Genomic DNA, 18,530 nt, shown 5'->3' on the forward strand with positions numbered 1-18,530 from the left:
GATAGAAAAATCAATGAGACTGCTAAAGCGGGGACGGAGGGAGTATAATATTGTAAATATTGAATTAAGTGGAGTACTAATATATTTGGCATTGCTTAGTTGAAGGTATTGAAAGTGCCAAGATTCCCAGCTGTCATTCAACATAATTAAACATAAATTAATTACTAGTAGATAGGGGCTTAAATGTCAACTATGGCGGCAGTTTTTAACGACGACATGCTCCAATTATTGCCCCTAATAGCATTTCCAAGAGAAATACTTCCTCCGTCCCAATAAATATGAAACGTTTGCTTTTCGGCATATGATTTTATGTAGTGTTGTTTTGTGAGTTAAAGAAGAGAGAGTAAAGTAAGAGAGAGGGAAAAGTAGAGATAAAGTTATTTCTATTTTAAGAAACGTTTCATTTTTAATGGGACAACCCAAAAAGGAAAACGTTTCATTTCTAGTGGGACAGAGGGAGTATAAAATAAGCTCACAATAATTAAAAGATGAAAAATAAAATAAAATAAAGTACGACATTAGGAAATAAAATGACAACTTGATCGCCTAACTAATTCTGGAGGCGCTCCGGAGGCTTGAGATGCTCTCTTGGCCTTAGTATTCTTCCTTCCGTGACGGTTGCCGCTGCCTCCGGCTGATCATCCTCTGTCCGTGGCGTGGACTCCTTCTCCACCTCAGTCGCCACTGCCGCGCTGTCCTCGTCCTCAGCCGGTAGGGTTGTAGGATCCGTATCAGGCACTCACTCATCAAACTCTTACTATGTTTTCTCCTTCTCTCTTCTTCAAGTATTCTCTTTTTAACTATCAAACGCAAAAATGATTAATGGACAAAAGGTGAAATCTATAAGTCAATATAATGTGGTGGTGAGGAAATAGACATGTAACTGTTTCTATTAAAAGGAAACAAGAAAATGTATTCATACTCACCTAGTTGGCGTCCATCAATCTCAATGTGGTATAAATGGGAAATGTTGGGCCATTGAGAATCAACCGCATCACTTTGTTGTTCAATACTTATTTCTGGGCAACCTCTAATATATAAGAAAACACGTGACGCGAGGCCCCGCATTGCATGTAGACGCCTTAACTTCTTGCAATTATATATACTCAATATATGTAGAGATGAGAGGTTCCCCAACCATTCAGGCAACTCTTCCATTCCATAATTCTCTATATGTAACTCACCAATAGAGGTGAGATGTTGAATTGATTCCGGCAAATTTCCCCAAGTTTCCTTCCCTTTCAATATTAAATAAAAAAGTGAGCGGGAGTTGCATCTTTGCAATAAGCCATCAACGGTCTCCATGGATCCCTCCATACTAACATCTATTGTTAACTGATTACTATCAAAAGTGGCCATAAATTGAGAAACACCAGTAATTCCTAAGCGTGTTAGATGAGGCAATTTCGGCAGACAATCAATTATTCTAGGTAGATTCTTTAGGCTACTTAAATTCTTTAACACGAATACCTCAAGCAAGGATCCTACCATTTCACATGGAAAGTACAGCAAAGCTTTGCATTCACAAATCTCCAAACTTTTAAGACATGTGAGGCTTCCTTGTGATTGTTGTGCACCAATATCTGCAACTCGTTCCAAATTAGGACAGTCCCTTATAACCAACTTCTTCAAAGAACTGAGGGTGCCTAGACCATCTGGGAATTCTCTCAAATTGGAACACTTTCTTATACTTAACTCCAAGAGATTGGGATTGTTATAGAATAGCCAATTTGGGAGATATTCCAGATCATCTATTCCTTCTATCCAAAGCTCTGTCAGAAACTTTAATTTCGTCTTGAATATGCATGTTAAAGGTATGCTCCTAGTCCCCCTGGTTCTCAAACTTTTGAGGCATGACCCCGAATGATTAGGAAAACTCATCAATTGCTTGCATTGAGAGATCTCCAAGTGTTGGAGGTTAGGAAATACCTTTACATCACTTGCACCTGCAGATTCTACTTCTGCCCACTCTGCCAGCTTAGGAATTTTAACCAACGCGAGCCTTTCTAGAGCTGGAAAAACAATACGTGTCTCCTCATTCACGATTCCATAGAAAGAAGAATTTATGGACTTCAAATTTGTCAATCCTTCTAACCAGAGACACTTGAGATTTGGCAACTGCCCAAACATTGGGATTTCTTCACATTCTGAGCACTTGGAGAGTTTTATCTCAATCAACTTGTTAAATGGTACCGAACAACCTTGTTGAGACACATTTTCAATTACCATATTTCGAGTCCAGGATGGAAATCTATTTCCCTTGAATCCTTCAATCACTATCTTCTTCAGATTTGAGTGTGGTTGAAGGCCTTCCAATACATTCTCATCGTTTGGAGTTTCACCTTCTCTATTCGCATTCCATGTCAAAAACAATTTCAATAATTTTGACTTAATAGATAGATTAGCTTTCTCAGCCTCTTCCTTGTTATCAACCCTTTCAAGATTCGAAATTTCCAGTGTTCCTTTGAGACCATTCAAACTTCCAAGCTCTTCAATTTTCCATCCATCTTTCTCACCAACTTTAAAATACTTTAGCGCCTGGAGAGAAGTTAAACTCCCAATCTCGGCTGGCAACTCTACACCATCATCAATGTAAAGATTCCTTAAATTAATCAAGTACTTCAGAGAACTAGGCAGTTCCCTCAATCTTCCTGTACATGCATTTAATGTTTGCAACTGATGGAGTTCACCAATCCAGTCCGGCAAATAATTGATAATCGTCGACGAAATATCAAGTTTCCTTAAATGTATCAACTTCCTTATCGAACTTGGCAACTTATTACATTCATGATCTACAAGAATTAAAACATGTAGACACTCGAAATCTGCAAACCTGTTACCATAAATGTTTCCCCTGATCAGTAACGTACGCAAATATTTTGCCACTTCTGTTGGAATACAACTTTCTTCTTCATGAATCATGTATCTCACTCGGCTCCCGCCTTCTATAATATTAGAAGAACCTGAAATTGCACACGCGAGATCATGCACAAGATCGTGCATCACACAACTCTCCACATGTACATAGTTATCTCTTTCTGCAACTTGTAGTAGAGAGTTGTTCAGAAGAACTTTCATAAATTTGTCACCTAAGCATTCCATCTCATTGCTTCCATTAGCTTCAAGAAATCCTTCTGCCATCCAATTCTCAATCAGCTGCTGACTTTTGATTCTGCGACCTTTTGGAAAAATCGAACAATATGCAAAACACTTCTTGAGTGACGGCAGAGACAAATTATCAAAGCTCAACTTCAAAATCTTTGTGATATGATCCCCTTCATTGTACGAAAGCCATTTCTCTTTGATCAAGATCCATTCTTCTTCAGATTTATTGCATAGTGCTCCACCAACTACATTGGCAGCTAATGGCAAACCTTGACATCTTGTTGCAATCTTCCTCCCTATGGCCTCAAACTATGATGGAATATCCTCTTTTCCAAAAGTTTTCGCTTTGATTATTGACCAACAATCTTCATGTGATAATCCTTTGAGCTCATGTGTATGAAGTGATTGCATAGTTGAAGCGACTTCCATATTTTTGGTGGTAATAACAATTGCATTCCTCTTGGTAGAAGTGACGCCAACCAAAGAATTGATAAAATCATCCCACTTGGGACGATCTTGATTCCATACATCATCAAGAATAAGAAGATAAGTTTTGTCTTTCAAAGCTTCTTGAAGCTTTTTCATAATATCTTCCCTACTCTCAACTTGATCAGTAGAAGTTAAGCATTTGAGGATTTTCTTGAAAAGAATGATTGGATCAAAAATTTGAGAAACATGGACCCAAATATGTGATCCAAACAGATTCTTTTGTTTTAGAAGATGAAAGACTTTTCTAGTCAAGGTTGTCTTCCCCAATCCTCCCATTCCCACAATGGCAACGATAGAAATTATACGTTCATCAGTGGTGGTACTAGTGTTAATAACCTCAACTATTTCCGACACCAACTCATCTCTTCCAATGAAAATTGGATCAATAGTGAATGAGTCAGTTTCAAAAGTAGGCAAAGTTGGCACATTGGTGGAAAGCATCTCTTTGAGGCCAAGCTCGGCTCCCTCTTTTCGAACATACTCCAAATTCTCATTGATTTCTTGGATTTTAAGAGCTATGTCTCTCGGATGCGCGATATGACTGAAGGATGAGAAGCATGAGAGTACCTTTTCTTTCATGGGCTTGGTGGACTTGATTCGTTTGGAGAGAAGATGGTAATTGAGCTCATCCAAAACGTTGTCAGCATCGAAGGCCACGTCTTCGAGCTTCCTCAGCCAGCTTTTGACAGCTCCACCGGGAATGGTACGGCTCTCAGCATCATTCAACAATTGCTGGATTGTATCTAAACTCCCAGCTAGCTTTGCTGCATCTTTGTCGAGACCACGGATTAGTGAGATCTCTGTCTTGGAATGGTCGATGAGGTTTTGAACTAAAACTTTAATGACGGCGGCGACAGCTTCTCCTTCCATTGTTTGAGTTTGTAACTGATTCAGAAAGAGAAATGGATGATTGGTATAGAGAGAAGGAGAGAGCTGGAAGATAATGGGATAAGGATAAGTGGTCTGAAGCAGTATAGTTTACAGCCTTTCATTTCAAGATACTTATGCTTTCATTTCTTAAAAAATCTAGAAAATTTTGAAACAACTAAAATTTTAAACTAAAACTAGTAAAATAAAAAAGAGGAAAACTAGTTAAAACAATTAAAAAAGAAAAAATATAATGGAATTACTGTTAGTTAGTGAATTATTAGATCCATGTTATTAATTATATAAATCGTACTCTTTCTGTCTATCATTTATAGTCTAATTTTGACTCGCTACGAATTAACTTTGTGAAGAAAAATGAAAAAATAAATTAATAAAATGTCTCACTTTTATACATTTGTTTTATAATAGAATTTGAGTTTAATAATTTAGCTGAATGGCGGGAGGCTCTTACCTAAAATACAGAAGAGTAAATGAGACTTTATATAGTTTAATCCGAAATGATAAAATATGTCATTTTTTCACTGACAAAGAAAGTAAGTAAAGTGATGTATAAGAGTAATATATTACTATATGGTAAACAAAATTAGTTGTGGATTGATGACAATTTAAATTTTATTTAATACTTGCCAAACATATTCGAACTTCATACATGTCTTCAGTTTTCTCATTTTTGTACGAATACACGACAGAAACATATGTAAACTCATGAGTAAAATTATACAAGTGGAGAGTAACAAATCTATGATCATTCCTTCTTTACCTCCCCAATCTAAATGGTCACCCCCTACAAACAATTTTTTTTCCATCTACTTCCTTCATAATCAACTGCATATAAAACGCAAAAAATGATTAATGCTAAAAAAAGAAGTCACAAAAAACATTATGCCAAACAAACTCAACATATATCTATATAGAGAGAGAAGGGGCGCACTATGGTCCATAAGACATATTCTCTCAAAAGTCAAAGCAAATCTCAGCCCTTGGATTCTTATATTGGATGGTTGTGATCATAATATCCGAGCTACATTATTACAGTAGAAGTGTTACATTATTAGCCGAGCTACATTATTAGACTACACAATCTACATTATTAGACCAAAACGCGTTATATTATTTTATATTATTAGTTGAGCTATATTATTAGACTATACAATCTACATTATTAGATGACACGTAACATTAATCTAACGGTTTCATCACAAGATCCAATACCTGAGATTTGCTTTGATTTTTGATAGAACATCAATTATAGACCTGATCACATCCCAGCGAGAGAATATCAAATGAGAAAAGAGTTTTTACTTGACAAATGAAAATACATGTATAAACACTCAAAATACATGAACAAGATAAATATTTTTTGTCATTGCATTTCACCCCATATGTATATGTGGAACAAAATAGCTATCATTTTTTATGTGAAAACATGCTGGGGATACTATTTTGCAATTTACAGTCCCAAAAGCAAAAGGAAAATATGTAAAAGAAGGAATGGAGAATTGGAATGTGATCATGTGAGGTTTCTTACCAGTAATAATGAAGAAAGGTTGAGCAACTTAAATGGAGCTGTTGTTCATTCTCACTCTTTAGAGGCACCCACTCATCAAACACACATGTTTTCTCCTCCTCTCTTTAGAATAAGCTATATCAACTACCAAACACAAAAATGATTACTATAAATCAATAATTCAGTGAAAGTCAAAGTAAATAGAGATGTAAACAAGAAAAGATATTCATACTCACCACCAACTGTCTCCATCAATCTTGATATTGGGGATATGTGAAATGTTGGGCCATTGGGAATCAGCTGCATCACTTTGTTGTTCAATACATATTTCTGGACATTCGGATATATGTAACAGTTTTAGTCTAGTGAGACGCCGCATTGCATTCATAGACGGTAGACGCCTTAGTTTCTTGCAAAAGCATAACTCCAACTGCTCTAGAGATAAGAGATTCCCCAACCATTCTGGTAACTCTTCCATTGCAAAATTCTCCAACCTTAATATGATAAGAGCATTGAGATGTTGAATTGATTCTGGCAGATTCTCCCAATTTTCCATTCCCTTCAGCTGTAATACTTTAAGTGAGTGAGAGCTGCTGCATCCTTGCAATATGCCATCAACCGCTTCCATTGATCCACTTCTACTAGCATCTATTTTTAACAATGTCAAGCTACTTAAAGAAGGTGGGATCTCTACTAAACAAGTGGTCTTGAATTGAGGAACACCAATAATTGTTACTTCTTTTAGATGAGGCAATTTTGGGAGGAATTCAATGAGACTGGGCAGGTTCTGTAGGCTACTTAAACTATTCAACTTCAATTTCTCCAACGACGATTGTAATATATCACATGGAAAATACGCCAACGCATTGCATTCACAAATCTCCACATGGCGAAGCAATCCTCGTGATTGTGATTGTTTTCCACCACTATCTCCTATCCGTTCCAATTTTGGACACTCCCTTATAAACAATTCCTCCAAAGAACTGATGTTACATAGACCATCTGGTAATCCTCTCAGATTGGGGCACTTCTCTATCCTCAACTCCCACATTTTGGGATTGCTATGGAATAACCAATCTGGAAGATATTCCAGATCATCTATTCCTTCTAGCCAAAGCTTTGTTAGTGACGTTAGTTTCCTCACAAATATGTTTGCTAAAGGCTTGTAGCTGACAATACTCCTCATAATCAAATGTTTGAGGCATGACAAGGAATGATTTGGAAAACTCATCAATTTCTTGCAATTCTCAATTATCAAGTACTTGAGGTGAGGAAATACCTTGGCCTCACTTAATTCCACTCCTTCCCACACTGCAAGATTAGACATTTCACCCAACTCAAGTGTTTCCAGAGCTGGAAAAACACTACGCGTCTCCTCATTCACTAATCCATAGAAACGAGAATTTATGGACTTCACATTGCTCAATCCTTTCAACTCGAGAGACTTGAGATTTGGCAAATGCCCAAACATTGGGATTTCTTCACATTCTGAGCACTTGGAGAGTCTTATCTCAATCAACTTGTTAAGTGGTACCCAACAACCTTCACCCACATTTTCAACTGCCATATTTTGAGTCCATGATGGAAACCTTTTGCCTTTGAATCCTTCAATCACTAACTTCTTAAGACGAGAGTGAGGTTGGAGGCCTTCCAACACATTCTCATCATTTGTAGCTTCAACTTCTCCACGCATCCCCCATGTTAAACGCAACTCCGATAGTTTTGATTTGTTAGATAGACTTGCTTTCTCAGCCTCTTCCTTGTTTTCAACCCGTTCAAGGTTAGAAATTTCTAGTTTTCCTTTGAGATCTTTCAAACTTCCAAGCTCTTCAATTTTGTATCCATCTTTGTCGCCAACTTTAAAATACTCCAGGACTTGGAGAGAAGTTAATCTCCCAATCTCGGCAGGCAATGTCAGCTTCATAGGCCACTGAATATAAAGATGCCTTAAATTAGTCAAGTACTTCAACGTACTTGGAAGTTCCTCCAAAGCTGCAGTATCCGCATATAACGTTTGCAACCAATAGAGTTCACCAATCCAATCAGGCAAATATTTGATCTGCGTCGATGAAATTACAAGAATTCTCAAATGTATCAACTTCCTAATCGAAATTGGCAACTCTTTACATCCATAATCAGCAAGTATTAAAACATGCAGACGCTTGAAATCCGCAAACATGTTACCATAAATCTTATCCTCGAACAATAATGTACGAAGATATTTTGCCACTTTTTCCGAAATAGGACTTGATTCTTCATAATGAACCATGTATCTCACTCGGCCTGAAGAGCCTAAAATTGAACATGCGATGTCATGCACGAGATCATGCATCACACAACTTTCCACATTTCCATAGTCATCTCGCCATGCAACTTGCAGTAAAGAGTTGTGCATGAGAACATTGAAAAATCTGTCTCCCACACACTCCATATCATCATTGCTGCCATCAGTTTCAAGAAATCCCTCTGCCATCCAACACTCAATCAGTTTCCGCCTTTCGATTTTGTGACCTTTAGGGAAAATTGAACAATATGCGAAACACTCCTTAAGTGATGGTAAAGACAAATTATCAAAGCTCAACCTCAATATCTTTGTGATATGATCTCCTTCAACGCGCGAAAGCCATTTCTCTTCAATAGATAGCCATTTCTCTTCAGATTTATTACGCAGTACTCCACCAACTACGTTGGCAGCTAATGGCAAACCATGGCATCTTTTTGCAATCTTTCTCCCAATAGTCTCAAATTCCTCGGGAAAATCTTCTTTTCCAAAGCATTTTTCTTTGATTATTGACCAACAATCTTCGTGTGATAATCCTTTGAGCTCATGTGTATGAAGTGATTGCATAGTTGATGCGACTTCCATATTTCTAGTGGTAACAACAATGGCATTTCCATTAATAGAAGTAACACCCAACAAGGCATTGATAAAATTTTCCCATTTGCGAAGATCTTCATTCCAAACATCATCAAGAATTAGAAGGTAGGTTTTATCCTTCAAAACCTCTTCCATCCTCTTCATAATATCTTGCCTACTCATCTCAGCTTCAACTTGATAAGGATTCAACTCTTTGAGGATTTTCTTGAAAAGAACGATTGGATCAAAAATTTGAGAAACATGCACCCAAATATGTGATCTAAAAGTAGTCTGTCCCTTTAGCTGATTAAAGACTTTCCTAGTCAAGGTTGTCTTCCCCAATCCTCCCATTCCGACAATGGCAAGGATGGATATTACACGTTCATCAGTTGTTATACTCGTGGTAAGAATCTCAACTATTTCCGAAACCACATTATCTCTTCCAACAAAAATTGGATCAAGAGTATATGAATCAGTTTCAGAAGTAGCATCAACCAAAGTGGACACATCGCGAAGCCTCTGTACGAGGCCAAGGCCGGTTGCCTCTGTCCGAATGGACTCCAAATTCTCATTTATTCCTTTGATTTTACGAGCCATATTTCCGGGACGTATAATTGGATTGGAGGATGAGAAGCATGAGTGTATGTTGATGGGCTTGGACTTGATTGGTTTGGAGAGAAGATGGTAGCTGAGCTCATCCAAAACATTGTCAGCATCGAAGGCTACGTCTTCGAGTTTCTTAAGCCAGCTTTTGACAGCCTCACCAGGAACAACGGTACTCATCTCTGCATCGTTCAAGAATTTCTGGATGGTATCCAAGCTCCCGGCTAGCTTTTCTGTTTCTTTCTCGAGACCTCGGACACGTGAGATCTCTTTCTTACCATGTTCGACAAGGTTTTGAACAATAACATTGACAATAGCGGCGACTGGTACTACTTCCATTCTATGTTGATAACAGATTGTGAAAAGAAAGAGAGAGACAGAGCATAATTAGGAATCTAATCTATGCATCTATAAAGAATGCAACCTCATTGCAATAACAACGTTTTGTAATAGCAACATCACAAATCAACACCTCTAACTCAAATCCATTTATAGTAAAGCTAAATAAGAAAATCACTAATCAACAAAGTAAAAAAAAAGATTAAAATCTCTCAAATAAACTGATACTACTATATCATTAATTGGTAACGAACAAAAGACATCCCAAAGATAAAAATATGCCTAAATTAATATAATAACATTAATTCTAAATTTCTAATGGTTTGTACATACCTTAGTTCTTCTCAATATCTTTTCTGCTTCTTTTTTTTCTTGGGAATGAATACTTATGGACGGACCATGGATCTTGTTTACCCCTTCTGTAGATGATATATATATCTGATTGATATATTATTGGTGATTAGTGGTTTAATTGTCAACTACGGAAGCAGTTTTCAATTACAACATGCTCCAATTATTGCTGCGCGATTAAGAAGGTAGTAAATGTCAAACTTTGAATTAATTAGATGTGCACAGTACATGTATAAAATGATACTACTACTACTACACCACTATATATGGCACATCAATTTATAATTAATATAATGACGTCGCCAATTAACACATGAAAGATAATCCTCACTTTGAGAAAACATAATGACTCGACTGAATACCTAATTCATTTAGAGAGAAAGGAGATGATTTTAATAATATTCTTATTCGTGTCACACATATTTATAGATTTCGATCGAACAAACAAAACATGGAAACGAAAGAAGCTTATAACTATGCACGGCCATAACATTAATGTGATACAACGATGAGATTGATACGGATCTTTTCCACCAACGATGCTCTTTTATGCTCTCTGCAATTCTACTATTAGGGGGTGTTCAGTTTGCAAGATTGTATCCGATATTAAATTTGTAATGTGTTCGGTTCAAAAGATTCAATCCTAGATGGATAATCATGGGATAATTAATCATATTCATAGCTAATCCCATGTGACCAAAATAATCTCACAACTCAATCCTAGATTATATCTTGATCATATTTTATGTTGAAAACCGAACACCACCTATATGTATTAATCTCTAAGAATATAAACATGATACAATGGTCGGATGGAGTCTATGAGGCATTAGGGTCGTGACTCGGTCGATGTATGAGGCTCTGGTGACAGACCAGATCAGCAGGTTCCCAAGAATCGGTAGCCGAAGAGCCTTTCAAGATGGACACCTTTTCTTTTCATATAAGCTTTCTTATCCCTCTCTCATTATAATATCCAATTATCTTTTTCTTTACTTACACTCGATAACTTTACCTACCATCTCGTGCCATTCATAACGAGGGAGTATTATTTACCGAGATCGACACGTGTCAATAAAATTTGTAAAACATACCAAAATCTCAAATATGTGCTTTCCATCAACAAAAAGTGTGTCCATCACACAAATTAAACTTAGCTATTCCTATATTGGCGAATTCAGTAACATGACAAAAAAAAAATGATGTAACTTTGAGTTTTATCAGTACAGTCCGTAAATACACCAGTAATAATTTCCGGTAAGCTATTTCTAAGTTTCAAATACTTATTTCTCATTCTTTAACAAAAAATAAACAAGGAATATATTGAATCACGAATTTCGTCACCAATACTCGCAAACCAGTTGCAGAATATGCACTCAGATCAATAGAATGTGCTAACCGAGAGGCGAAGTAGTTAGGCGGGCGATGAAACAGCCTCGATAGCGCTGCCCAGCGGCCATGCTGCTTCGACCAGTGAATTCTGATATTTAACTTTTTTCACCAATGTAATCGTTTGCCATGGATCAATGCCTGCCACACGAAAGACACAGTCAACAGTTTCACTTGTATTCAACCTGTGCACGTGTTCAAACTAACCAAAGCATGGATGCAGTTACTCACCTAATCCATCAACAAGCAGAGTAACCTGATACACAAGGTCCATGCACATGAATGGAAGGTGTTCTGGTTTCACACGAGGGTACGAAGCCTTGGCATCTTCAAGACGAGTTTGACACGCTTGTTTAGCTGCTTCCTCAAAATCAGATGGACGAACTGTTGCAGCAGCCAGATTTGGGTTGATAAAACCAGCCTACACAGGAGAATTACCATGATTCAGTGACAGAAATGTGCTAATTGTGTCAAGCGGACATTTGTAGAGGGTGTTCTTACCTCAGCAGCTCTGTCGAAGAAAAATGAAGCAACGAATAAGTTCTTCAGGCCATCGCCTCCCCCGCCATTCCAGACACCCCCAAACGTACATTTCATATGTGTACAAGATTCATTGACTTTTAGAGCCTTAATAGCTGCCTCCCGACATTTGCTGTGGCTGGAGCCAGAGGGTAAAGCAGAAGCCTTGTACTCTGTTGGCCCATATTTGTAAGAACCTAGAAAATGAACCATATATCATCACCAGTTCCTAAGCATATTACACATTTTCAAGTAAGCTTGTTCTACACCAACGACAAACAGAAATCAAGATAAGATAAAAATACTATATCAAGTAGGCTTGTACAAACCATCATAGCCCGCAAGTAGACATGGATTCTCAGATTCTTGACTAGTTTTCAAAATCTCAGCTCGAGCAGCCAATAACCCATAATGTAGGTAACTGCAAGTCAAAAATATTGACCCCATAAGAAAGAAATGGTATCAAGATCATTTACTCTTATCATAAGAGCAAGAAGTACCTTGCTAATGAAAATACATCACTACTCAAACGATCAGTAACAAAGATATAAAGAAAAACAACCATGATTAATAGCATGCATGAAGGCCGAGAGGTAAGAGTAAATAAAAACATTGAGGACTACGTACCTGTGAATATAAAGATAATATTTTCTTCCCTTGAGATACATTTCCTGCACGTATGACTCCTCTCCACCAGATACTTTAGGAGCTTTAGCAGCATCTGACTCCGAGATGGCATATGCCATTTGAACAGAACCACCCCCTAGATCAACCACTCCAACAGTACCGGAGTACTCTTTTCCCAGATTTCCCAATAAATAGTTAATAGTCACCTGTAAACATGTAACCGTATCGACATTAGTTTTCAGATGCCGAAGAGTTTAGCACTTGAAAACTGTATATAATTTGCTGGTCATTCTGCAAGTGAGGATCATGTTAAGCTAGTCGAGTAAACATACTTAACTTTAGCTTCCTACAAATGGCAGATAACAATCAACTCTTCACTCAAATGGAATATAAGATAGTATCTCTTGACATACCCATTGGTAAGCACCTTCCTGATTGCCATCCAAAACTGTGACCCAGTCATCCTTCGATTTAAATGAGCTTTTTTTCCTCAAATAATCCCTCACCTATGCAAAAGTTTAGAGGAGTAACTAGAATGAACTCTGAGAAAGGCAAAAAAAGAACAATTGCAATAAGAATTTTGGAGCATGTAATTACTGCTTGTAAAATCTTGTCAGATGCATCACCTTCCAATTGCCTTAGCCCAGCAGTAGCCTGCATGAACATTATTGGTGCAACTCAAATTTTAAGGTGATACAAGGACATAAGAGCTATTCATGTATACTTAAGCAGAAAATGACATTCCCTACCCCAACTTTAACCGGTGTGATGGCCCGCAGCTCTTCAGGAACTGCTGCTTCAGCCTTTTTAAGTAGTTCTGATAGTGATTTTGCAGCAGCCTCAGAGTCCTTTGCATATGCACTCAGACCCGGTGACAACTACAGATGACAGTCAATATCCAGCATAATGTTAGGAAGAGAGAGAGAATATGAGATGCATAGGCTCTGAAAAAAAGTAAAATTGTTTATATCCACTAATATATATGATGCTTTGACTGATTGAAACTGAGGCTTTACACAACAAATTAAAAGTATATGTGAAGGACATAAATTATGATAATTGCTACTAGGTCTTGAATTCTAGCACAACCTATGTAGTGAATACTTAATATTTTAGTAGGAGCCCAGCTCAACATTCTTCTCCATGTCCCATAAACTATCAGAAAAGAAATATTTTGACTTCACTACTTTTCACGTTTTTTCAAGGTATTGGATGTGTTCCTAAACAGAAACAAGAGGGCCCCACCTAAGAAGATGCTTCTTGTTTCAAAAGGAAAAGGGCAGATCAGAGACACAGCAACCCCAACATAGTCGATAATTCGATACCCTCTCCTAATAAGATAAATGAGTCCAGAATTATCATTTCTTTGCTGATCCCTTCAATCATTTGCCTGTTCTACATCATAATATCACCCCCCCCCCCCCCCCCCCCCCTCCCTCCATGAACTGCACCATCACCCAAAGAAAATATAAGTATCCACTATCTAAAGTTAGAGGTATCTATACATCACTGAAACATTCTTCCACTATACCTATTCTCAGTCAAAAGTCTCATTAACCAATTATTCAACCCAGGTGAAAATTTTGAAACAAACACAGCTATAAGAGAAGGACTATAAAGATAACCTGCACAAAAAGCTCAAGTTCGTCTCCCATGGGAACAAGATCTAGCTGCTTGTTAAAGCAGAAGACGTGCACCCGACTGCCAGAACTTCCAGCATCAAAGATAACCGCGTATTTCTTAGACATGAATTCGGGCGCAAACTTTCGAGGGATAGAATCAGGAGACGACCTCGAGGGCATGAGGAATAGCACAAATGTAATCAGCAAGAGAGGGACAAAAACCAATAGCATCGCACCACGCCATCTCTGGAACCTGTCCGAAAAGGTCTCGTGCTGCCTGTTTCTCTTCAAAACCTTCTCCATCTGAACTTGCTGCTGCGCATCCAAAAGCTCCGCCGCAGACGGCGACCGAAACCGAATCTGGCCGTTCCCCCCACCAGACTTCAACGGCTGACCGTCCTGCACCGACTCCAGCTCTTCCGGCTCGACGCCTTTCCCTTCAAATCAGATACTCAACTTGTAGAGCTAAGAAAGCAGAAAGATGAATCAAACAGAGATTCATTCTTTCAAAAGTTTCAAAGCGATAAACTCTAGACTCAATGCTTACAAAATGATTTAGCTCCTTCCATCCACAACTCCACCCAATCCACGCGGATCCGTCTGGATGCAAACACATTCAAGCTAGATATCAACAATCTCGATCGAATCAACCAAATCACACAAAATTAACAAAACAACAAAGCGAATTCGATTCCACATTGCAAAATCACTCCGCCTACAATACAGTTCGGGATCTACCAGGATCTAGCCTCATTCCTTCCAATTTCATAAATCCAATTGCACCTCAACCAAATCGATCATTTGCATTATGGAAATTATTAAATTAAGCTAAAAATGAACGGCTGAATTGATTAGAAATGAAAAAACCACCATATCTGAATAGATAACTGACCTGAAAATAATTCGATGGAAGCAGTCGAGAGAGGATCTCAATCTCTCTCCTCTCCTCTTTCTCTAGCACAACAACACAGAGGAAAGACTGGAGATTGCTGCGAAGTGTTAGTTTTGGAGAGCGTGCATGAACATTGAGTTGAAGAAGACGCAAAGTGAAGGGAAACTTTAGATTTGTTTCTCTGAATTTTTTTTCTTATTTTTCAAGCAATTGGTATATTTTAATTGGATAGAAGATGATCCAATCGTCATTATACGATTATTTATTTTCATTTTTCGTAGTATTAAATTTGACAAAATTTATTTCAAAGCTTCATTTACTAGTTCCTTATTTTAGTGGCTAATATATCTAAGAGCATCTCTAACAGTGGACGTCGCGGTAGGACGTCGCGGAAGTCCTACTCGACGTCTACCACTGTGGAGCAAAAGGTAGGACACGCCCGTCCCCCGCGCCCGTCGGATGTCCTCGGATATCCTCGCGACGTTCTACCTGACGTCCGCCATTGTGGAGGGGATCGGACGTCCGAGTTAAAATTAAAAAAAAAAAAATTAAAAAAATACGGCTCTATATATACGGCTTGTTAAATTTCGTAAATTTGAAACGTATAAATTGAATAATTGTGATTTTATTTTATTGCGGGAAGTCCTACATTGTGCAGTGGGATGAGAAGTCCTAGTGGGAAGTTCTAGTGACGTGACATGAGGTTTTTGTGGGAAGTCCTAGTGGGAAGGGCGCCAGCGGAGATGCTCTAAGACTACTTATATTACGTGGGTAATAGGGGGTGCGTTAAAATGCTAACTTTTCTTAAATTGCTAACTTGTTAACTCATCAACGTAGTGCATTAAAAATGTCAATACGATTAAATTAAAATGTCAACACATAATTTAAATATCAATGTGAAGATAATGTATTAAAATATCAACTTAGATTTATGTTGACAGTTCAGTATCATCGTGTTGACATTTTTAATACATTACAAGGATGAGTTAATAAGTTAACAACTTAAGAAAAGTTAGCAACAGATCACACCCCTAGGGTAATTATTTAAAATATCGAACTATGCAAGACTTATTTTTCTTTCATTTTGAACTAAAGAGATGAGATGGGAAATGAAACTTGGAATTTAGGACTTAAATTTGGCTAATTTTGATAGCACAACGCTTTTAAAAATTCTAGTTGTTGTCAATAATTTAGTTATTCTTAATAAATTGTCTAGGACTTTGATTAGCATTTCGTCTAAAATAGTGATATAAAAATTTATAGCTCAAGTGGTCAACTATCAATATTAATACTCCTAGTTATAGGAATTGATAAATACAATAAAAGGTTCTTAATGCCTTAATGGTTCTAGCAATTTGACTTTTGCACCAAATTTCTAATAATTTTAGCATTGCACAAAGCCTCAGTTTTATGAAGGTAACTTTTTAGTTTAAAATGAACAGGTCTGAACAAAGAAAGCGAGGGCAAAACAATGCAAAATTCAATCTAAACACCCAAGGCATGTATTGATCACAACATATGTTTTCACTACAAATGAGAGTAATTAATTTCCATCAAAACAGTCTTTCAAACAAATACCGAGAAAAGCTCAAGCTAAATCCCGTTCGACATGCTACAACTCTCCAAAGGCAGAACGTTCCACCTTCAAAGGTCCAGCACACTTAGACCTGCAAATGCAGCAAACAAATTCATTATGTTTAGCAATTAAGATGCACCGGTAATAGCAATTAATACGATTTCGAAAGGAGATAAGGTGCCACAAAGTTCTTGTAAAAATATACAGATAGTAAGAGCGATGCTGAAAAAATTATACCTGGTGGAAGGGATTGCTTCAACTTGTCGGCCTTCTCAAGGTCAAAGACACAGAGGGTGTAGAGGTATTTCGAGCACCTGACCTTGAACTTGACAACGTTTTTGCTCTTCTTGATCTTCACGGACTGTGCATCCTTCCTCCTGGCTGTGAGCAGGAAGTCCTTTATCTCGTGAATCTGCTTCGGCTGTAGACAGCAAGAGTATTGAACCAGAGCCATTAGAACCCAAGGCAATATAAAAAATCGAAACCAATACATATATACAACAGCTATTCAGGCGTATAGAACCGAGAATTGCCTCACGAGGGCAGAACAAAACTTAAATACAATACCACCAAAGCAAAATCAAGTATGATAGTAATTCTTAAAAGAAGAAAGGACACTCTATCAATCTATGATCTTCACAAAAAAGGCTCACCAATGCAACAGTTAAAATAAGGAGTACAATTAGGGGGTGTTCGGTTGGCAAGACTAAATCTCATGATTAAATATGTATCATGTTTGGTTCATAAGATTGACTCCCTCGATTTAATCATAGATGGATAGTCTCATGATAATTAGTCATGGCAACCGAACGCCACCTTAGAGTTTAATACAACTAATATGAGAAAAATGTGCTGAATACAAAAGCAAAGCTATAATAGTACATTGCTAGAATCATAAGAAAATCATGTCGAATACAAAAATCGAGCTAGCATATTGCATCGACACTAACAATTCAAAACACACAGCTTCACTAACTCCATTTCCCCCTTTTTAACATAATCAGAAACTTTAAACTGATAGCTGCGAGAAAATATCAATCTGTTACCCTTCACAACAAAATCAAGAGCTTTCAGCATAAATCCAGCTTATCACGCTTGAATCAAGCTCAAATCACACCGTTAAACAATACTAGCAAGATCAAAACGCATATTCATATAGATGGCAGCTGCAAATCAAATTATGAGCAACAAAACGGCACAGAAAAATCAAACAACGTGAATCAAAAGAAGAAACGAACAGATTTCAGCTCAATCGATGCAATAAATGAAAATCGGTAGATTGAATCAATGGAGATTACCATTTTGGGCAGGATGGCGGATGCAGGCGAAGAAGAAGAATGAGCCAAAAACCCTAATTTTGAGGAACGTTGATTTGTGCGAGCTTTTATATATATATATATATATATATGAAACCTTAATGGGCCTTGATTTATCGATTGCCCAGTTTGTAACAAATTAGCCTTTCTTTAGGCCCGTAACAAACTAACCTTTTTTTTTTATAGCCCAAGTTTGATATTTTTGTGATTTTTAGTCTATATTTATGATAATTATATAAAATATTAGCTCAAGTTCAAATTTGAATCAGTTGGCGTTAAGAAAATGCTTTTGTTTCATCAATTGCTCTTAAAGAATTATTAAAATTATAAGTTTGTACGTAAATATTATATTTCAAATATAAATATCAAATAAATTATTACACCAATATATGTTAAGTGGATTAAAATAATATAAAATAAGAAAGATAAATAAAAAGTAGGAGAGATAAGAGA

The 18,530-nt window shown here is 37.2% G+C and overlaps 5 protein-coding genes across 8 annotated transcripts; all 5 read right to left on the reverse strand.

Annotated features, from left to right (window-relative positions):
- Positions 1-366: 366 nt before the first annotated feature.
- On the reverse strand, positions 367-4,555 carry LOC125204851 (disease resistance protein RGA2-like). The gene is made up of 2 exons (XM_089064121.1): positions 927-4,555; positions 367-800 (listed from the first exon to the last, which is right to left on the reverse strand). The coding sequence occupies exons 1-2, from the start codon at positions 3,139-3,141 to the stop codon at positions 595-597; spliced, it is 2,421 nt and encodes an 806-aa protein (XP_088920247.1). The 5' UTR covers positions 3,142-4,555; the 3' UTR covers positions 367-594.
- LOC148931264 (putative disease resistance protein RGA3) lies at positions 3,415-4,464 on the reverse strand. Its single transcript, XM_089063778.1, has one exon. It carries the CDS (start codon positions 4,462-4,464, stop codon positions 3,415-3,417), a length of 1,050 nt encoding a protein of 349 aa, XP_088919904.1.
- Positions 4,556-5,065: 510 nt separating the features above from the next.
- Positions 5,066-10,220, reverse strand: LOC125204901 (putative disease resistance protein RGA3). Of its 2 annotated transcripts, none has more exons than XM_089063822.1 (3): positions 6,232-10,211; positions 6,011-6,138; positions 5,066-5,307 (listed from the first exon to the last, which is right to left on the reverse strand). In XM_089063822.1, the coding sequence occupies exons 1-2, from the start codon at positions 9,786-9,788 to the stop codon at positions 6,069-6,071; spliced, it is 3,627 nt and encodes a 1,208-aa protein (XP_088919948.1). In that variant the 5' UTR covers positions 9,789-10,211; the 3' UTR covers positions 5,066-5,307; positions 6,011-6,068. The 2 variants fall into 2 exon arrangements, with proteins under 2 accessions (XP_088919948.1, XP_047959632.2); XM_048103675.2 differs by lacking the exon at positions 5,066-5,307 and having other exon boundaries at positions 6,011-6,133; positions 6,226-9,789; positions 10,122-10,220.
- Positions 10,221-11,322: 1,102 nt separating this feature from the next.
- On the reverse strand, positions 11,323-15,392 carry LOC125208593 (apyrase 2-like). Of its 2 annotated transcripts, none has more exons than XM_089063823.1 (11): positions 15,186-15,392; positions 14,841-14,893; positions 14,297-14,730; positions 13,421-13,549; positions 13,269-13,325; positions 13,085-13,177; positions 12,672-12,877; positions 12,374-12,465; positions 12,027-12,241; positions 11,757-11,946; positions 11,323-11,666 (listed from the first exon to the last, which is right to left on the reverse strand). In XM_089063823.1, the coding sequence occupies exons 2-11, from the start codon at positions 14,860-14,862 to the stop codon at positions 11,551-11,553; spliced, it is 1,554 nt and encodes a 517-aa protein (XP_088919949.1). In that variant the 5' UTR covers positions 14,863-14,893; positions 15,186-15,392; the 3' UTR covers positions 11,323-11,550. The 2 variants fall into 2 exon arrangements, with proteins under 2 accessions (XP_088919949.1, XP_088919951.1); XM_089063825.1 differs by having other exon boundaries at positions 14,297-14,758; positions 15,186-15,391.
- Positions 15,393-16,664: 1,272 nt separating this feature from the next.
- LOC125215987 (large ribosomal subunit protein eL38z/eL38y-like) lies at positions 16,665-18,148 on the reverse strand. 2 transcript variants are annotated; one of them, XR_007175330.2, is made up of 3 exons: positions 18,060-18,148; positions 16,999-17,182; positions 16,665-16,852 (listed from the first exon to the last, which is right to left on the reverse strand). XR_007175330.2 is itself a non-coding variant. In XM_089064290.1 (3 exons), exons 1-3 carry the CDS (start codon positions 18,060-18,062, stop codon positions 16,830-16,832), a joined length of 270 nt encoding a protein of 89 aa, XP_088920416.1. In that variant the 5' UTR covers positions 18,063-18,077; the 3' UTR covers positions 16,665-16,829. The 2 variants fall into 2 exon arrangements, 1 of the variants encoding a protein (XP_088920416.1); XM_089064290.1 differs by having other exon boundaries at positions 18,000-18,077.
- Between the last annotated feature and the right edge of the window lie 382 nt (positions 18,149-18,530).

The sequence above is a fragment of the Salvia hispanica genome, chromosome 2, assembly GCF_029641045.1.
Source record: "Salvia hispanica isolate PSC_SH4W2 chromosome 2, Shi_PSC_v1, whole genome shotgun sequence".
Classification (NCBI taxonomy): domain Eukaryota; kingdom Viridiplantae; phylum Streptophyta; class Magnoliopsida; order Lamiales; family Lamiaceae; genus Salvia; species Salvia hispanica.